Source organism: Mustela putorius, unplaced genomic scaffold, assembly GCF_011764305.1.
Source record: "Mustela putorius furo isolate JIRA1106 unplaced genomic scaffold, ASM1176430v1.1 tig00003853_pilon_pilon_pilon, whole genome shotgun sequence".
NCBI lineage: Eukaryota > Metazoa > Chordata > Mammalia > Carnivora > Mustelidae > Mustela > Mustela putorius.
In genome coordinates, this window is record NW_025422005.1 from 74477148 (window position 1) to 74490086 (window position 12939).

The 12939-nt window shown below is 34.8% G+C and overlaps 1 protein-coding gene across 2 annotated transcripts in view; it reads left to right on the forward strand.

Moving 5' to 3' along the window:
- PKN2 (protein kinase N2) overlaps positions 1-12939 on the forward strand; it is a 130625-nt gene that overhangs the window by 33203 nt on the left and 84483 nt on the right. For both annotated transcript variants that reach the window (XM_013056193.2, XM_004752649.2), the window contains exon 2: positions 11252-11552. In XM_013056193.2, the coding sequence (XP_012911647.1) occupies positions 11252-11552 (301 nt within the window). The remainder of the gene's footprint in view (positions 1-11251; positions 11553-12939) is intronic.

Sequence of the window (12939 nt, forward strand, 5' to 3'; positions counted from 1 at the left end):
GATATAAGCTCCTTGATAGTAAGGATCCGGTCTTTTTTTAAGAAAAAAATACTTAACATTTTTAGGATAGTTTTAAATTTATGGAAAAACTGAGAAGACAATAGAGAGTTCCCACATACCCCAGACTCATTCCCTGCCCCCCCTTTTTTAAAGATTTTATTTATTGTTTGACAGAAACAGCCAGAGATGGAACATAAACAGGGGGAATGGGAGAGGGAGAAGCAAGCTCCCCGATGAGCAGGGAGCCGGATGCGGGGCTTGATCCCAGGACCCTGGGATCGTGACCTGAGCCGAAGGCAAACGCTTAACAGCTGAGCCACCCAGGCGCCCCTCATTTCCCCCTTTTTTAAAACATCATACATAAATATGGTACATTTGTTACAGTTAATGAATTTTCTTAGAAACTAAAGTTCTTACTCTACTCAGATTTCTATAGTTCTCATTTTCCTACTCCAGCATCTCATCGTGGATGCCACGTTACATTTGGTTGCCACGTCTCCATAGGCTCTTCTTGGCTATTTTAGTTTCTCAGACTTCCCTTAAAAATTTTTTTTCTTTTCTTTCAGATCTTAACAGTTTTGAGGAGACTAGTCAGATATTTTGTAGATGCCCTTCAATTGGAATTCTGTTTTTTTCCTTATAGACCAGAGTTGTGGGGTTTTGGAAGGTAAACTACAGTGTTAAAGTACTGTTTTCATCATATTGTATCAAGGGTACATAATACCAACAAGACTTATCACTGTTAATGTTGACCTTGATTATCCAAATGAGGTGGTGTTTGTCAGATTTCTCCTGACTATAAAGTTAGTCTTTTTTTTTTCTCCTCCTCTTCATACTGTACTCTAATTAAAAGAAGTCACTGTGCACAACTGATACAAGGAGTTGGGGGGGGTTACACTCCTCTTCTTTGATGGTAGAATACACACATACACTCTTCGATCATCAGATTTGAGAAAGGGATACAGATTGTTGTAAGAGAAAGTATATTACACATATATATGAAACAACCTCACTGAAGAGTGGTGGGAAAAAGTGCTAACGTAGGTAACTTAAAAATGGAGGGAACCTGCAAAAGCAAGAGGAAATGCATGTAAGCTCAGTACTATAGTTGAGAAAGTTATTTCCAGGGGGGATATTGGTTAACAGTTATGATCATAGTATACATGTGTATTGGCATTGAATAAGTAAGTGGATGGCCAGGAGTAGGAGCCAGGTTTCTTACTGGAAGGAAATTTATAGATAAGCAAGTGAAGGAGGTTAGAATAATACATACGGATTATGGATTAGAGTTGGAGATGCCATTATATAGTCATAATACAATATAGATGTCCTTTATTTCTTCACCACTGTGGATCCAATATCCATTACAGCATCTAGCACCCATAATAGGTATTCAGTAAATATTTGTGAGATGAATGAATCTGTTTGTTTGTTATGTTTGGCCAGGATGTGGGACACTATGGTTTGGTTTAGTAAGATGTCCATCCTTAAATCATGGATTGATTTAATTTGCCGATTACGGGATCATGTAAATTGACAGCCTCACTAGAATCACGTGGTTTGAGTGATATAAGATCCAGAAACTCAAGGGAGAAGAGTATGCAAAATAAGACCAAAAATGAGTAGTAGCTTCTTTGGAAGAAAAGTAGAAATCTGACCCATTAAGTTCAGTTTCGTGGTATAAAATGCGGTTATTTATATTTGTGGAAGTGTACACAAATACTTATAAGGATATGGATCTTGATATTGGAAAAAATCTACATAGATCTGGAATTTGAGTTATTACTAAATTAGATAAAACTTCATGTTTCAAAGCAGGAAGCTAGATATATTTTATTATTTGGGATTCTGATTTGTGATAAGAGAAATTTTTTTTTCTTTAATTATGTTGAGTTAGCCAACATATAGGAAAATATGTCATTAGTTTTTGATGTAGTGTTCAGTGTTTTTTTTATTTTAAAGATTTCATTTATTCATTTGAGACAGAGAGATACAGAGAAAGAGAGCAGGAGTAGTTGGGAGAGGCAGAGGGAGCTAGACGTGGGGCTGGATCCTAGTATCTGTGGAGATCATGACCTGAGCGGAAGGCAGACACTCAACCCTCTGAGCCGCCCCTGTTCAGTGATTTATTAGTTGCGTGTAACACCTAGTGCTCATCACAGCACACGCCCTTCTTAATAAGAGAAATCTTAGGTCAAACTAACTTAAGCAGAAGAGGAATTGATAAGCACTATGACTAAAAAGTTTAGGGGTATGTTTAAACATGATTGGATTTAGATATTCAGCCTGTGTCTTCAGTGATCTTGCTCTCTTTCTCTCATAGGGTAAGCTTTGTTTTCTGGCTATCTCTGAGAAGAAAAGCATTTATCTTCATCAGTAGGTTTAAATTTTGTTTTTGCAACTGGTGTTCTCCAGTAGTAGGACTTCCTTATCAATTCCCTTGAAAAGGGTATCTGAATGGGCCTACTTCAATCACATGACTAATCCTAAATCGGTCACTGAATAGAAGGGTTGCATACTCTCTCCTACACGCAGCTTATGCTTAATTTTGTTAAAGGAATGGTAAGGAAGTAAGACAGTTTTTTAAAGCGAGTCAATTTTTAAAAATTAATGACTTTATGTTTTGTTTTATTCTTTTAAAGAAGAGGATTGTTGTCTCTACTTATATCCTCCTTGCATTGTGTCGGGGCATTAGATGGAGGAAAAAAGGAAAAAAATTAACATAAAACAGTGTTAGATTGTTATACTTTTTATCTATTGGGATTAAAATAATAATGTTAATAATAATATAATTATTGAAGAGACTGCTTAAAGTGATAATTATTTCTTGCTTGGATTACTGCATTGGCCTCAGGACATATCTGTTACAGTATAACAAACTCCTTTCAAGATTCTGTGGGTATACTAGGCATGGTTTTTTGTTTGTTTGTTTGTTTGTTTGTTTTTGTTTTGTGTTTTTCCTGTTGGCCTTGCCTGTGCTCACTTACACAGCTGCATTCAGCTGGTGCCTAAGCTGGACTGGAATGTCCACTGTAGCCTCACTCACATGTCTGGTACTACAGCAGGAGTGCTTTGGTTCTCTTCCACATGGCCATTCTCATCTTCCAGGGCCTCTCTCTCTAACAGAATAGTCTAGACTTCTTTAGATAGTATTTGGGTTTTCAAGAGTGAAACAGAAGCTGTGACTCCTCTTGAAGCTTATCCTTGTGTCTCTTTGCCTATCAGCAGAATATTACTTCGATCACAGTGTCAGAGTAAGTGAAAAGGCTATTTTTCAATCAGTGTGAAGGTGGGGGCTACGTGAAAATGTAATGCAGGGAGGCAGGATTCATTTGAGACTACTTTATAGCCATCTACTGTAGCTTCATAGAATGGGTTTCCCTGCTTTTCTCTGCCCTCCCCCCAAATCTCTTGATATAGGAGGTCATAACATATCACTTATTTTGCTTAAGCCCTACCCTATCTCACTCAGAGCAAAAACCAAAGTCTTTATATTGCCTACAAGGCCCTTTGTCCTTGGTCAGTAGGAATTTATATTATATCGAAAACGAGGAATCTAAGGTAGGCAGTATAGGACTTGTGTAGAGTTTATTAAATCCGTCAGGGCCCTAGGCTCACTCTGTGCTTTGCCATCTTTCGTATGTTGGGTTTTGTCCTATTTGTCCCTTATTTGACACACGATGGCTCCTATGGTCTTCAGGCCTTGGATCTGCATTTTAAACAAAAAGAGAGAAATATACACTTTCCCCAAATGTTGGACTGGCTTCTCTTTAATAAAAAGTGTCATATGGCTACTTGTAGCAGCCAAGAGAGCCTGGTGAAGTGAGAATTTTATCTACTTCCTTGAATCTAGCAGAGCGGGGGGTTTTCTCAGTAAGGATAAAGGAAGGAGGAGTATTATAAAAGTAGGCATCCAGTACTATCTGCTTCAGTGCTATGTGACAGAAACTGCACTGTTACTATGAAAACATACTTCTCAGTCCTAGGCATAGCTATTATGTGACTTAGAAATAATACAGTCAAGGTAGTTGTAATAATTCCGTTTTCCGTATGAGAAAATTGAAGCTTTAGCATGGTTGCAGTGTCAGAATTTATACATAGCCATTTTGACTCTGAATGCTTAGTTCTTACCATTATGCTATATTCTAACAGAGCTTTCTGTTAAAGACACACACACACACACACACACACACATATATATATATATATATATATACACACAATATCATCTACATTTGTATAAAGCTTTGTTGCTTCAGATTATGTTTGATTTTCACGTCTACCTTAATAAATTGAATACCTGAAAGAAAACAGGATTGTGCTCTTTTTCTATTGCCTAACATTCAGTGAACATTTTGAATAAATGAAGTTAAAAAAAAAAAAACCTAGAAGATAGAAAAGCCAAACATCATTTTGCAGATGAGCAAACAGGTACAGGGAGATGGGGATAACATGCTTGAATTGCATAGCTAATGGCAGAGAGCTGGTGTTACAACTGGTTTCTTGTTTTCTGGTTGAGAGTATTCTCTCCTGGGTTGGATTAGATGGTGAAATTAGAAGAATTATGTCCTGCCAGTATTCATAATTTAAGGTACATAATATCTATTAATTAATGCAAATCAGATCAAAGTGTAGTTCAAATATAAGGAAGTGGATACTCCTAGGCTCTCCTCTAAGAAGGCAGTAGAGAGTAAAAGAACACCAGAGCAGGAGTCAGGAGACCAGTATGGTAAACTCATGCAGGCCACTGATTTTTCTTTGTGACCTTAGGCAAATGGCTTAGCTACTTTGAATCTGTTTTCCTCAAAACTAAAACAAGGGATTTAGGCTTCTTGATCTTTTGAAGTTCCTTCTATCTAAAACATTATTTGAGCCATTGTTCCCAGTGACTTTTTAATGGGTGCTCTAGCATTTCTTGGCATCTAACAGGTCAGAATGTTTTATATGTCTATAGTGCAGAGAAAATAACAGCTTTTTTACTTCTTCTCTGGGAACTTGGCCAGTGAGGAGTAAACATCCTTTCCTATTTCTCCCTAAATGAAGTGTTTGATCATAAGTAACAGACCTTTTTCTGTATTTTCTTCTTTGAATCTGATCCTGTTTTTATTTTATGATTTTTCTTTACTTCTTTGCCAGTTAAAGTGTAATAATTTGAAAATACAAATTTATGTTTTAGTCTACAAATCAGAATTTCATTATTTTATAAGTTAAGAATAGTTGTATTTATTAAATATATAATTAACAAATCTGTGCATTTGAAATATTTGGCTTACACATGATATGGTCTAAATAGAGTGGAATGTATAGCCTTACCCTTTGCAGCAGTAGAATTGTATTGACTCAAAATAACCTAGGTTAATAACAAATATATTATAGACTATAAGATACCAGTTCAGGCTTTACATTTGCCAAAACTGAAATACAGTGAAAGTTACTTTGTTTTCTTTTAAATAATGTCTTTCCTGCCTTATTAGATAGGCAACATATGTTCATTACTTTAAAAAAAATTGAGTAAATTTGGAAAGCTCTGAAGAATAAAATGAAAATTCCTCTAAATTTTCTTACCCAGAAATAATATATTTTTTAAAGATTTTATTTATTTATTTGTCACAAGCAGGGGAAGCGGCAGGCAAGGGAGAAGCAGACTCCCCGCTGAGCAAGAAGCCCTGTGCAGGACTCCATTCCAGGACCCTGGGATCATGATCTGAGCTGAAGCCAGAGCTTAACTGGCTGAGCCACCCAGGTGTCCTGACCCTGAAATAATTTTTATTAATATTTTAATTTTCTTTTTGCTAGCCTCCCCCCCCCATTTTTATTTTAAACATAATTTGAAATAAAACTGTGTACATAGCAGCAATATATGAAGCTATATATACTATGGTGGAATAATAAAGGGTGAAAATAAGAGAACTCTTTTCTTTCTTCTTTTTTTTTTAAAGATTTTAATTTCTTTGACAGACAGAGACACAGTGAGAGGGGGAACACAAGGTGGGGGAGTGGGAGAGGGAGAAGCAGTCTCCCCACTGAGCAGGGAGCCTGATGTGGGACTTGATCCCAGGGTCTGGGATCATGACCTGGGCTGAAGGCAGATGCTCAGCAACTGAGCCACCCAGGCACCACAGAACTCTTTTATTCCTTAGCCTGTGTGAAATCCTTTTGTTGTGACACTTAGTTGCATTCTGAATTTTTTTCTCCCTAAGTTGGTTTAAAGCAAGGCTATTTGTAAAATTTATGAGGAAGTCCATGCCTTGTAATAGTGCCTTGCATATATTATTGATGGTTTTTAAAATTACTGAATTGATTGTTCTATACAATAATAATTTGTAATTATTTCTTAGGTTATATTCCTAGAATCAGGATGACTAGGTGAAAGAAAATGACTATTTTTTAAGTATTGTTACAGATTTCCAGCTTTTCTAAAGACTTGTATTTCACATTTGGATTATAGCAAACAATACAATTAGAAAAATCTTTGTCAGTTTCAGAGGTAACAGTGATGCATTCTCTTCTGCCATAGCACAGTTTAATTTATATTAACAGATAAATAGTGAACAGGAGAATGATGTAAGTATAACATGGACTCCAAGTTAGTTCATCTGTAATTTTCCCCAGAATGTTAATATTTTGAGGCAGATTTAAAAAAAAAAAAAAAAAAAATTTTTTTTTTTTTTTTTTTTTTTTTTTGAGAAAGCCTTAGCAATATCTGAAGACCTTAAGATAAAAGCTCAAAATCTTATAGAAGCTTGATAGTTTTGGGTCTCTGTTGTCACTAAAGAAAAGTCTTCTGTTGCTTGGTCATTCATTTATTGATAAAATACCTTTTCTGTTTATTTCTGTTGTTATTTTCATTTATTTCATTACAATTTGATGTGGCTTTCTGACCCAAGGATTTATACCATTCTTCAGTTCTGGAAAATTCTCATTTATCTTCATGCAGTACTTTTTCCTCATTTTCTTTATTCTCTTATTCTGGAGCTCTTCCTAGATGGATCTTGGATCTTCTCATTTTATCTTCCATGCCTTTTAATTTCTCATATGTCTGTGTGATAAATTCAGAATAATTTCCTCAGTTTTCTACTTGCCAGTATACTAATTCATTATCTTGGTCTAATCTACTGTTTAACCTAACCACTGAGTTTTTAATTTATTATGGTCCCTTTGAAATCCATCCAATTTGGGGTTACTTTTTGTTTCTTACTCATTGAGATGTCTATTCCTTCTTTTATTTAGCCACTTAAAGCCTACTTTACTAAAAATCATCTTAGTTCTACTATAAATCCTGAGAGTATTAATTTTACTGGTGATTTCCTTTTATTTGAATTTGATCCATTTGATTGAATGACTAAACATATGGATGATATTAACTTTAAAATAGAATTAACCATGAAAGACTTGAAATATTTTTTAAACAAGATTTTGTGATGCTGAATTTAGAAAATGAGATAATTAGGGCATAAGAAAGAAAGCCAAGGTAAAATAATGAAAACAGCAAAATGTTAGATTAATTTGACTAGAATGAAGTAGCTAGCATATGATTTCAGTGATGAAAGATATGAAAATTATAAGGTTTCTTTTATAAAATAAAATAATGGACTAATCATTAGGAAAGCGAAACAGAACAACTCTGCCAGGTAGGCCTAAGACTTGTTCTCAAATTGCTAATAGTCTTTGGGGAGCGAAGAAAGGCATTTAATCTAAATTCTAAGAGGGCATAGACAGACATCTTCTTTTCTAGGAAGATCAACTTTGAAACGAAGTAAAAGTTAGCAGAGGGGGGACTAGGAAGAAATAGTTGAAGAATAGAAGGAAAGGTAGTGTATCCCAAAGGTGCACACGCATCCATTAGTAGCTGAGCTAAGAGACATTGTCTCCAGCAGTAAATTCTGTAGTTTGGTAGGTTTGGGATTTAGGTAGCAAATTGAAAGGAAATGAGAGTTGAAGTAGGCCAAAGACCTCCCAAGAATTCACATCAAATACTGATGCCATTTTCATATAAGTTTTTTTTGTAACAGCCTTTATATTTTAGTACCACAATTCTCAAACTGTACAAGGCTCTCTGGGGTGCCTCAGCAAACTCTCAGGATGTTTCACTGTATTTGAAAATTTCCAGGGAAATACAGTGACACTATTTGTTGGGTATCTTGTGAACTAACTAGAGTCAGTTAAGTTTCAATATTAGATTATTCTACATTCCTTTTGTATGGAGGAACAGAAAAGATGGGAGTGTCCAATCTGATTTCAAAGTTTTAGAAATGGTGAAAGTACCTAACATTTTAAAAGTAACTGTAGTTATTAAAAGAATTTTTAAAATATAGCATTTTATTTCTTATTTGTATTATTTCAAGCAGTGACTGAGTTGCTATAATTTATAATTATAATTTAATTATATTTTAATAATTTATATTAAGTTATATAATTTTTATATGTCATTAATTATATAATTAAATATATTGTATAATAAATAGATTTATTATAATTTAAATTATAATTTATAATTATAATTAGAAACTTACTATTTAATACAGAATTCTTAGGTATTTCTCTTGGCCTGTAGGGCATATGGAAAAAATTAATGATACACCAAGCTCACCAGGAACCAAGAAATTTAGGGAACCTCTAGCTTAGTACATAATATTAAAGCACAGATTTATGAAAGCAGTTCATATTTTCTAAGCCTCTAAGGTAAAAATAAAAATATCTAGAGGAATGCAGTTAGCTTAAACTTTTTCATCTAAGCTTGTTTGCCTCAATCCACTTTACCTGAAGCCAGACAGCAGATATTTGGCATTTTATTTTTTGACAGTAGTCATGTGCTGTTATTTTTGGTGACCTGCCAAAGGTAGACTCATAAACTTTGGAAACTGAATAAATGGGTGATAGGATTTATAGTCTACTATAAGTAGTGAAAATCTAGATACTGTTTTAGTCCAGGTGGAGGGATCATTATATATCCACATAAATAAGAATCAGAAATTTTTTTTAAAGATTTTATTTATTTATTTGACAGAGATTGCAAGTAGGCAGAGAGAGGGGGGGGCAGCAGGCTCCCTGCTGAGCAGAGAGCCCGATGTGGGGCTCCATCCCAGGATCCTGAGATCATGACCTGAGCCGAAGGCAGAGGCTTAAACCACTGAGCCATCCAGGCGCCCCAAGGATCAGAAATTTAAGGCCAATTAGGTATAGATCACTTTTCCCAGGGATTCTTAATCTCTGACCTATGAAACCTAAAAACTGTATATCACACATGAAATTTTCTTTGTTCTACTGTTTTTGTTGTTGTTGTTGTTTTTCTTTTGTTTTTGTTTTTGTTTGTCAGAGTTCCAAAGGGGTTCTTGGCCCTAGAAACATTAAGAATAGATTTATGAACTGCTTCATTTTTCTGTATAGTATGCCCTTCGGCATAGGGTAGATTGATCCAAAGCCAAGGCGAGGTCCCCCATCTTCCCATCTATTAACTAACTATTCTGCAAGGTTTAGAGGTTAAGAATTAGATATAAAAAGTATTTGTGGGCACCTGGGTGGCTCAGTTGGTTAAGTGACGCCTTCAGCTCAGGTCATGATCCTGGAGTCCCAGGATTGAGTCCCACATAGAGTCCCACATTGGGCTCCCATCTCCACGGGGAGTCTGCTTCTCCTCTGACCTTCTCATCGCTCATGCTCTCTCTTGCTGTCTCTCTCTCAAATAAATAAGTAAAATATTAGAAAAAAAAATTTGCACCCAAGAATTTTCTTTTAAAGATTTTATTTATTTATTTGACAGAGAGATCACAAGCAGGCAGAGAGGCAGGCAGAGAGAGAGGGGGAAACAGGCTCCCCGCTGAGTGGAGAGCCCATTGTGGGGCTCAATCCCAGGGCCCTGAGATCATGACCTGAGCTGAAGGCAGAGGCTTAACCCACTGAGCCACCCAGGCGCTCCTGTACCCAAGAATTTAAGCAGAACTTATTTATATGGTTATGATGAATTTCTGAAGGAATTAAGGATGATTTTTAACTAATTGGATCTGTGGTTCAAAAGGTATATAAGGGTGCACAGTGAAATGTCTCTTTTCTAGAACCTTCACAAACTCCATTCCTCTTCCCAGAGGTAAACATTATCTTTTAATTTTTGTGTTTCAGAAATTAAAAATTTTAGAACCAGTAGTATTATAGTAATGGAGTTTAAAATAACAAATGATAAACACATAGCTAGGACATAACTTTGGTTTGTTTTAAATGTAGATTTAATGTGCTTACCAATCTGATTTTTATTTTAAGATGAATAACTGGTACTGTGTATTATCTTAGCTTCTATCAGTAGGACATAATTGAGACATTATTTTTTAGTAATGATGTTTTTGTAGTGAGTCAACGAAGTTTTCAGTTGGGACAGTTAGCCATGAAATTGTGAATATAGTCTTTCCAAATCCTGATACGTTTAATTCATTAACCAAAAAGTGGTCATGGGGATATAACTTTATTTTATTTTTGCCAATATTACTTTTTTAAGAGGATTTTTTTTATAGAAGATCAAATAGAATTGTATATTACCTATGGGCTTTAATGATTTTCACTTATTGAATGACTGTATAGTGGTCCAAAAATTGTACTTGGAGATTCACATAAAATATTTTGGATTATCACAATACCTCTGAAAGGTGGCACTATTATGTTGATTTTGCAGATGATTAAACTGAATATTTGAAAGGTTAAATAACTTGCTCATGATTTGGAGTGTAGGTGTTAGATTTTTTTTTTTTTTAAGATTTTATTTATTTATTTGTCAGAGAGAGAGAGGAGCGAGAGTAAGCACAGGCAGACAGAGGTAGGCAGAGGCAGAGGGAGAAGCAGGCTTCCTGCTGAGCAAGGAGCCCAATGTGGGACTCGATCCCAGGACGCTGGGATCATGACCTGAGCCAAAGGCAGCCGCTTAACCAGCTGAGCCACCGAGGCGTCCCTAGGTGTTAGAATCTAACTTGGCTTCATTGGATATCAGAAATTCACTGTCTTTATAGAACACTAAGATGCTTTTGTGTGTAGATGTGTTTACTTTAATATAAATTTGTCAAATAATGCTATTTAGTGAGTAGGCAGAGAGGTTTTGGATTTAGGATTTGGTATGGTAATAAAAAAGGTAACTAGTCTGTTGCTTATTAAGGAAATAATTTAGTGTTCTTAATAAAGAATCACTAAATACATTTGCACTTACACTGCACGTTACTGAGCACCTAATTTTCCTAAACTACCACATTTGTATGTTTTTTTTTTTCTGTAGGGAGATTCCCGAAGTCTTCCATTTTCTGAGAATGTGAGTGCTGTTCAAAAATTAGACTTTTCAGATACTGTGGTGCAGCAGAAATTGGATGATATCAAGGATCGAATCAAGAGAGAAATAAGGAAAGAACTGAAAATCAAAGAAGGAGCTGAAAATCTGAGGAAAGTCACAACAGATAAAAAAAGCTTGGCTTACGTGGACAACATTTTGAAAAAGTCAAATAAAAAACTAGAAGAACTTCATCACAAGCTACAGGAACTAAATGCACATATTGTTGTTTCAGATCCAGAAGATGTTACAGGTATATATGTATTTTATTTGGTATTTATATAATGTATTAAGAATTATTTTTATATAGTGTATTAATAAGAATATTATCTTTGAAATTAGTTAGCTTTATGACATAACTGTTTTTGGTTTTTCTGAAAGACCAGTTGTTAAGGTCTTGTTTCTATTTATTGGGAAATGCAGTTAGTTGATGGTTATGAAAATTGAAATGTTTACTTGGAGATGAGTAACATTGCTGTCTACTCTGTTACCCTCTTTCAGTAAGACATCACTTAGAGTTATTTTCCAAGATTAATGTTTTGTATTGAGTCAACCACATGCTCTTACCTGATTCATCCTTGTGATCAGCAACACGAGTTTGCCAGATGACTTTTTAAAGTTAAAAATGTATTCTGTGACTGAGGGATATTTTTATTCTTTGCCAACATAATTAATCAAACCTATGACCTTTGTTCTGTGTGCTCTAAGCAACTGAATTAACAACCAAGCCACCAGGCATATAGTTTGAAAAGAAAGAAGAAAAAAATTTTTTAAAACCAAACATTACTTTTTTTCTTAAATATAGAAAAGAAAAGAAAAATATAACCCATAAGTCTGACCTAAGATTTGTAAACAATGGAATTAACAAATGTTCATGTTGGAAATTTTTCCATGGCACAGAAAGTAAAAATAGAAGAACTACCTCTCTTCCCTAGGCTCTCTCCTTAAAGGTAGCATTACTAACCTTTTTGTTGTATATCCTTCCAGAAGAAAAATTTCCACGTTTGTATCAATATTTATCCATTTATATAAGCATACTTTTCAAACTTTTTACTTAAAAAATCACATAAGACACATTTGTCTAATTGTTTTGTCTTTGCAAAGATGATATTTTGAGCAAGGTTTGTACTCTCTGTAACCTTCAGTGTCTTCATTCACAGAGAAAAGGAGTGGTATATGTACAGTAACGTATCCAACATCACAGAGAAAAGGAGTGGTATATGTACAGTAATGTATCCAACACCATAGAAATTTTAGAAGTATCTGTGAGATTAGCTAATAAGAAATAACAGATATAAGCAAAATTACATTTGACTAAGAAAATACATAAATGTGACTAAGAATCTCAAATTACCAATCTAAAATATTGAATAAGATACCTTCAGATCTTTAGTGTACTTAATAAAACTTAATTTTAATGCATCAATTTCAACATCTGTGGCCTACCTTAGTGATTTCATCTGGAGACTCTCTATGTAGAGATTTCATTTTAGTAAGGAGAATTGAATCTTAAAAATGACAGCTATCATAGAGAAACCAGTCATCTTATTTTAGAACTAAAATAATCCCAAAGATGTGAATTTTCCCAGAATAACAAAGTTAGCTAAGAACTCTTCAACTCTAGTATTCTCTTACCCATA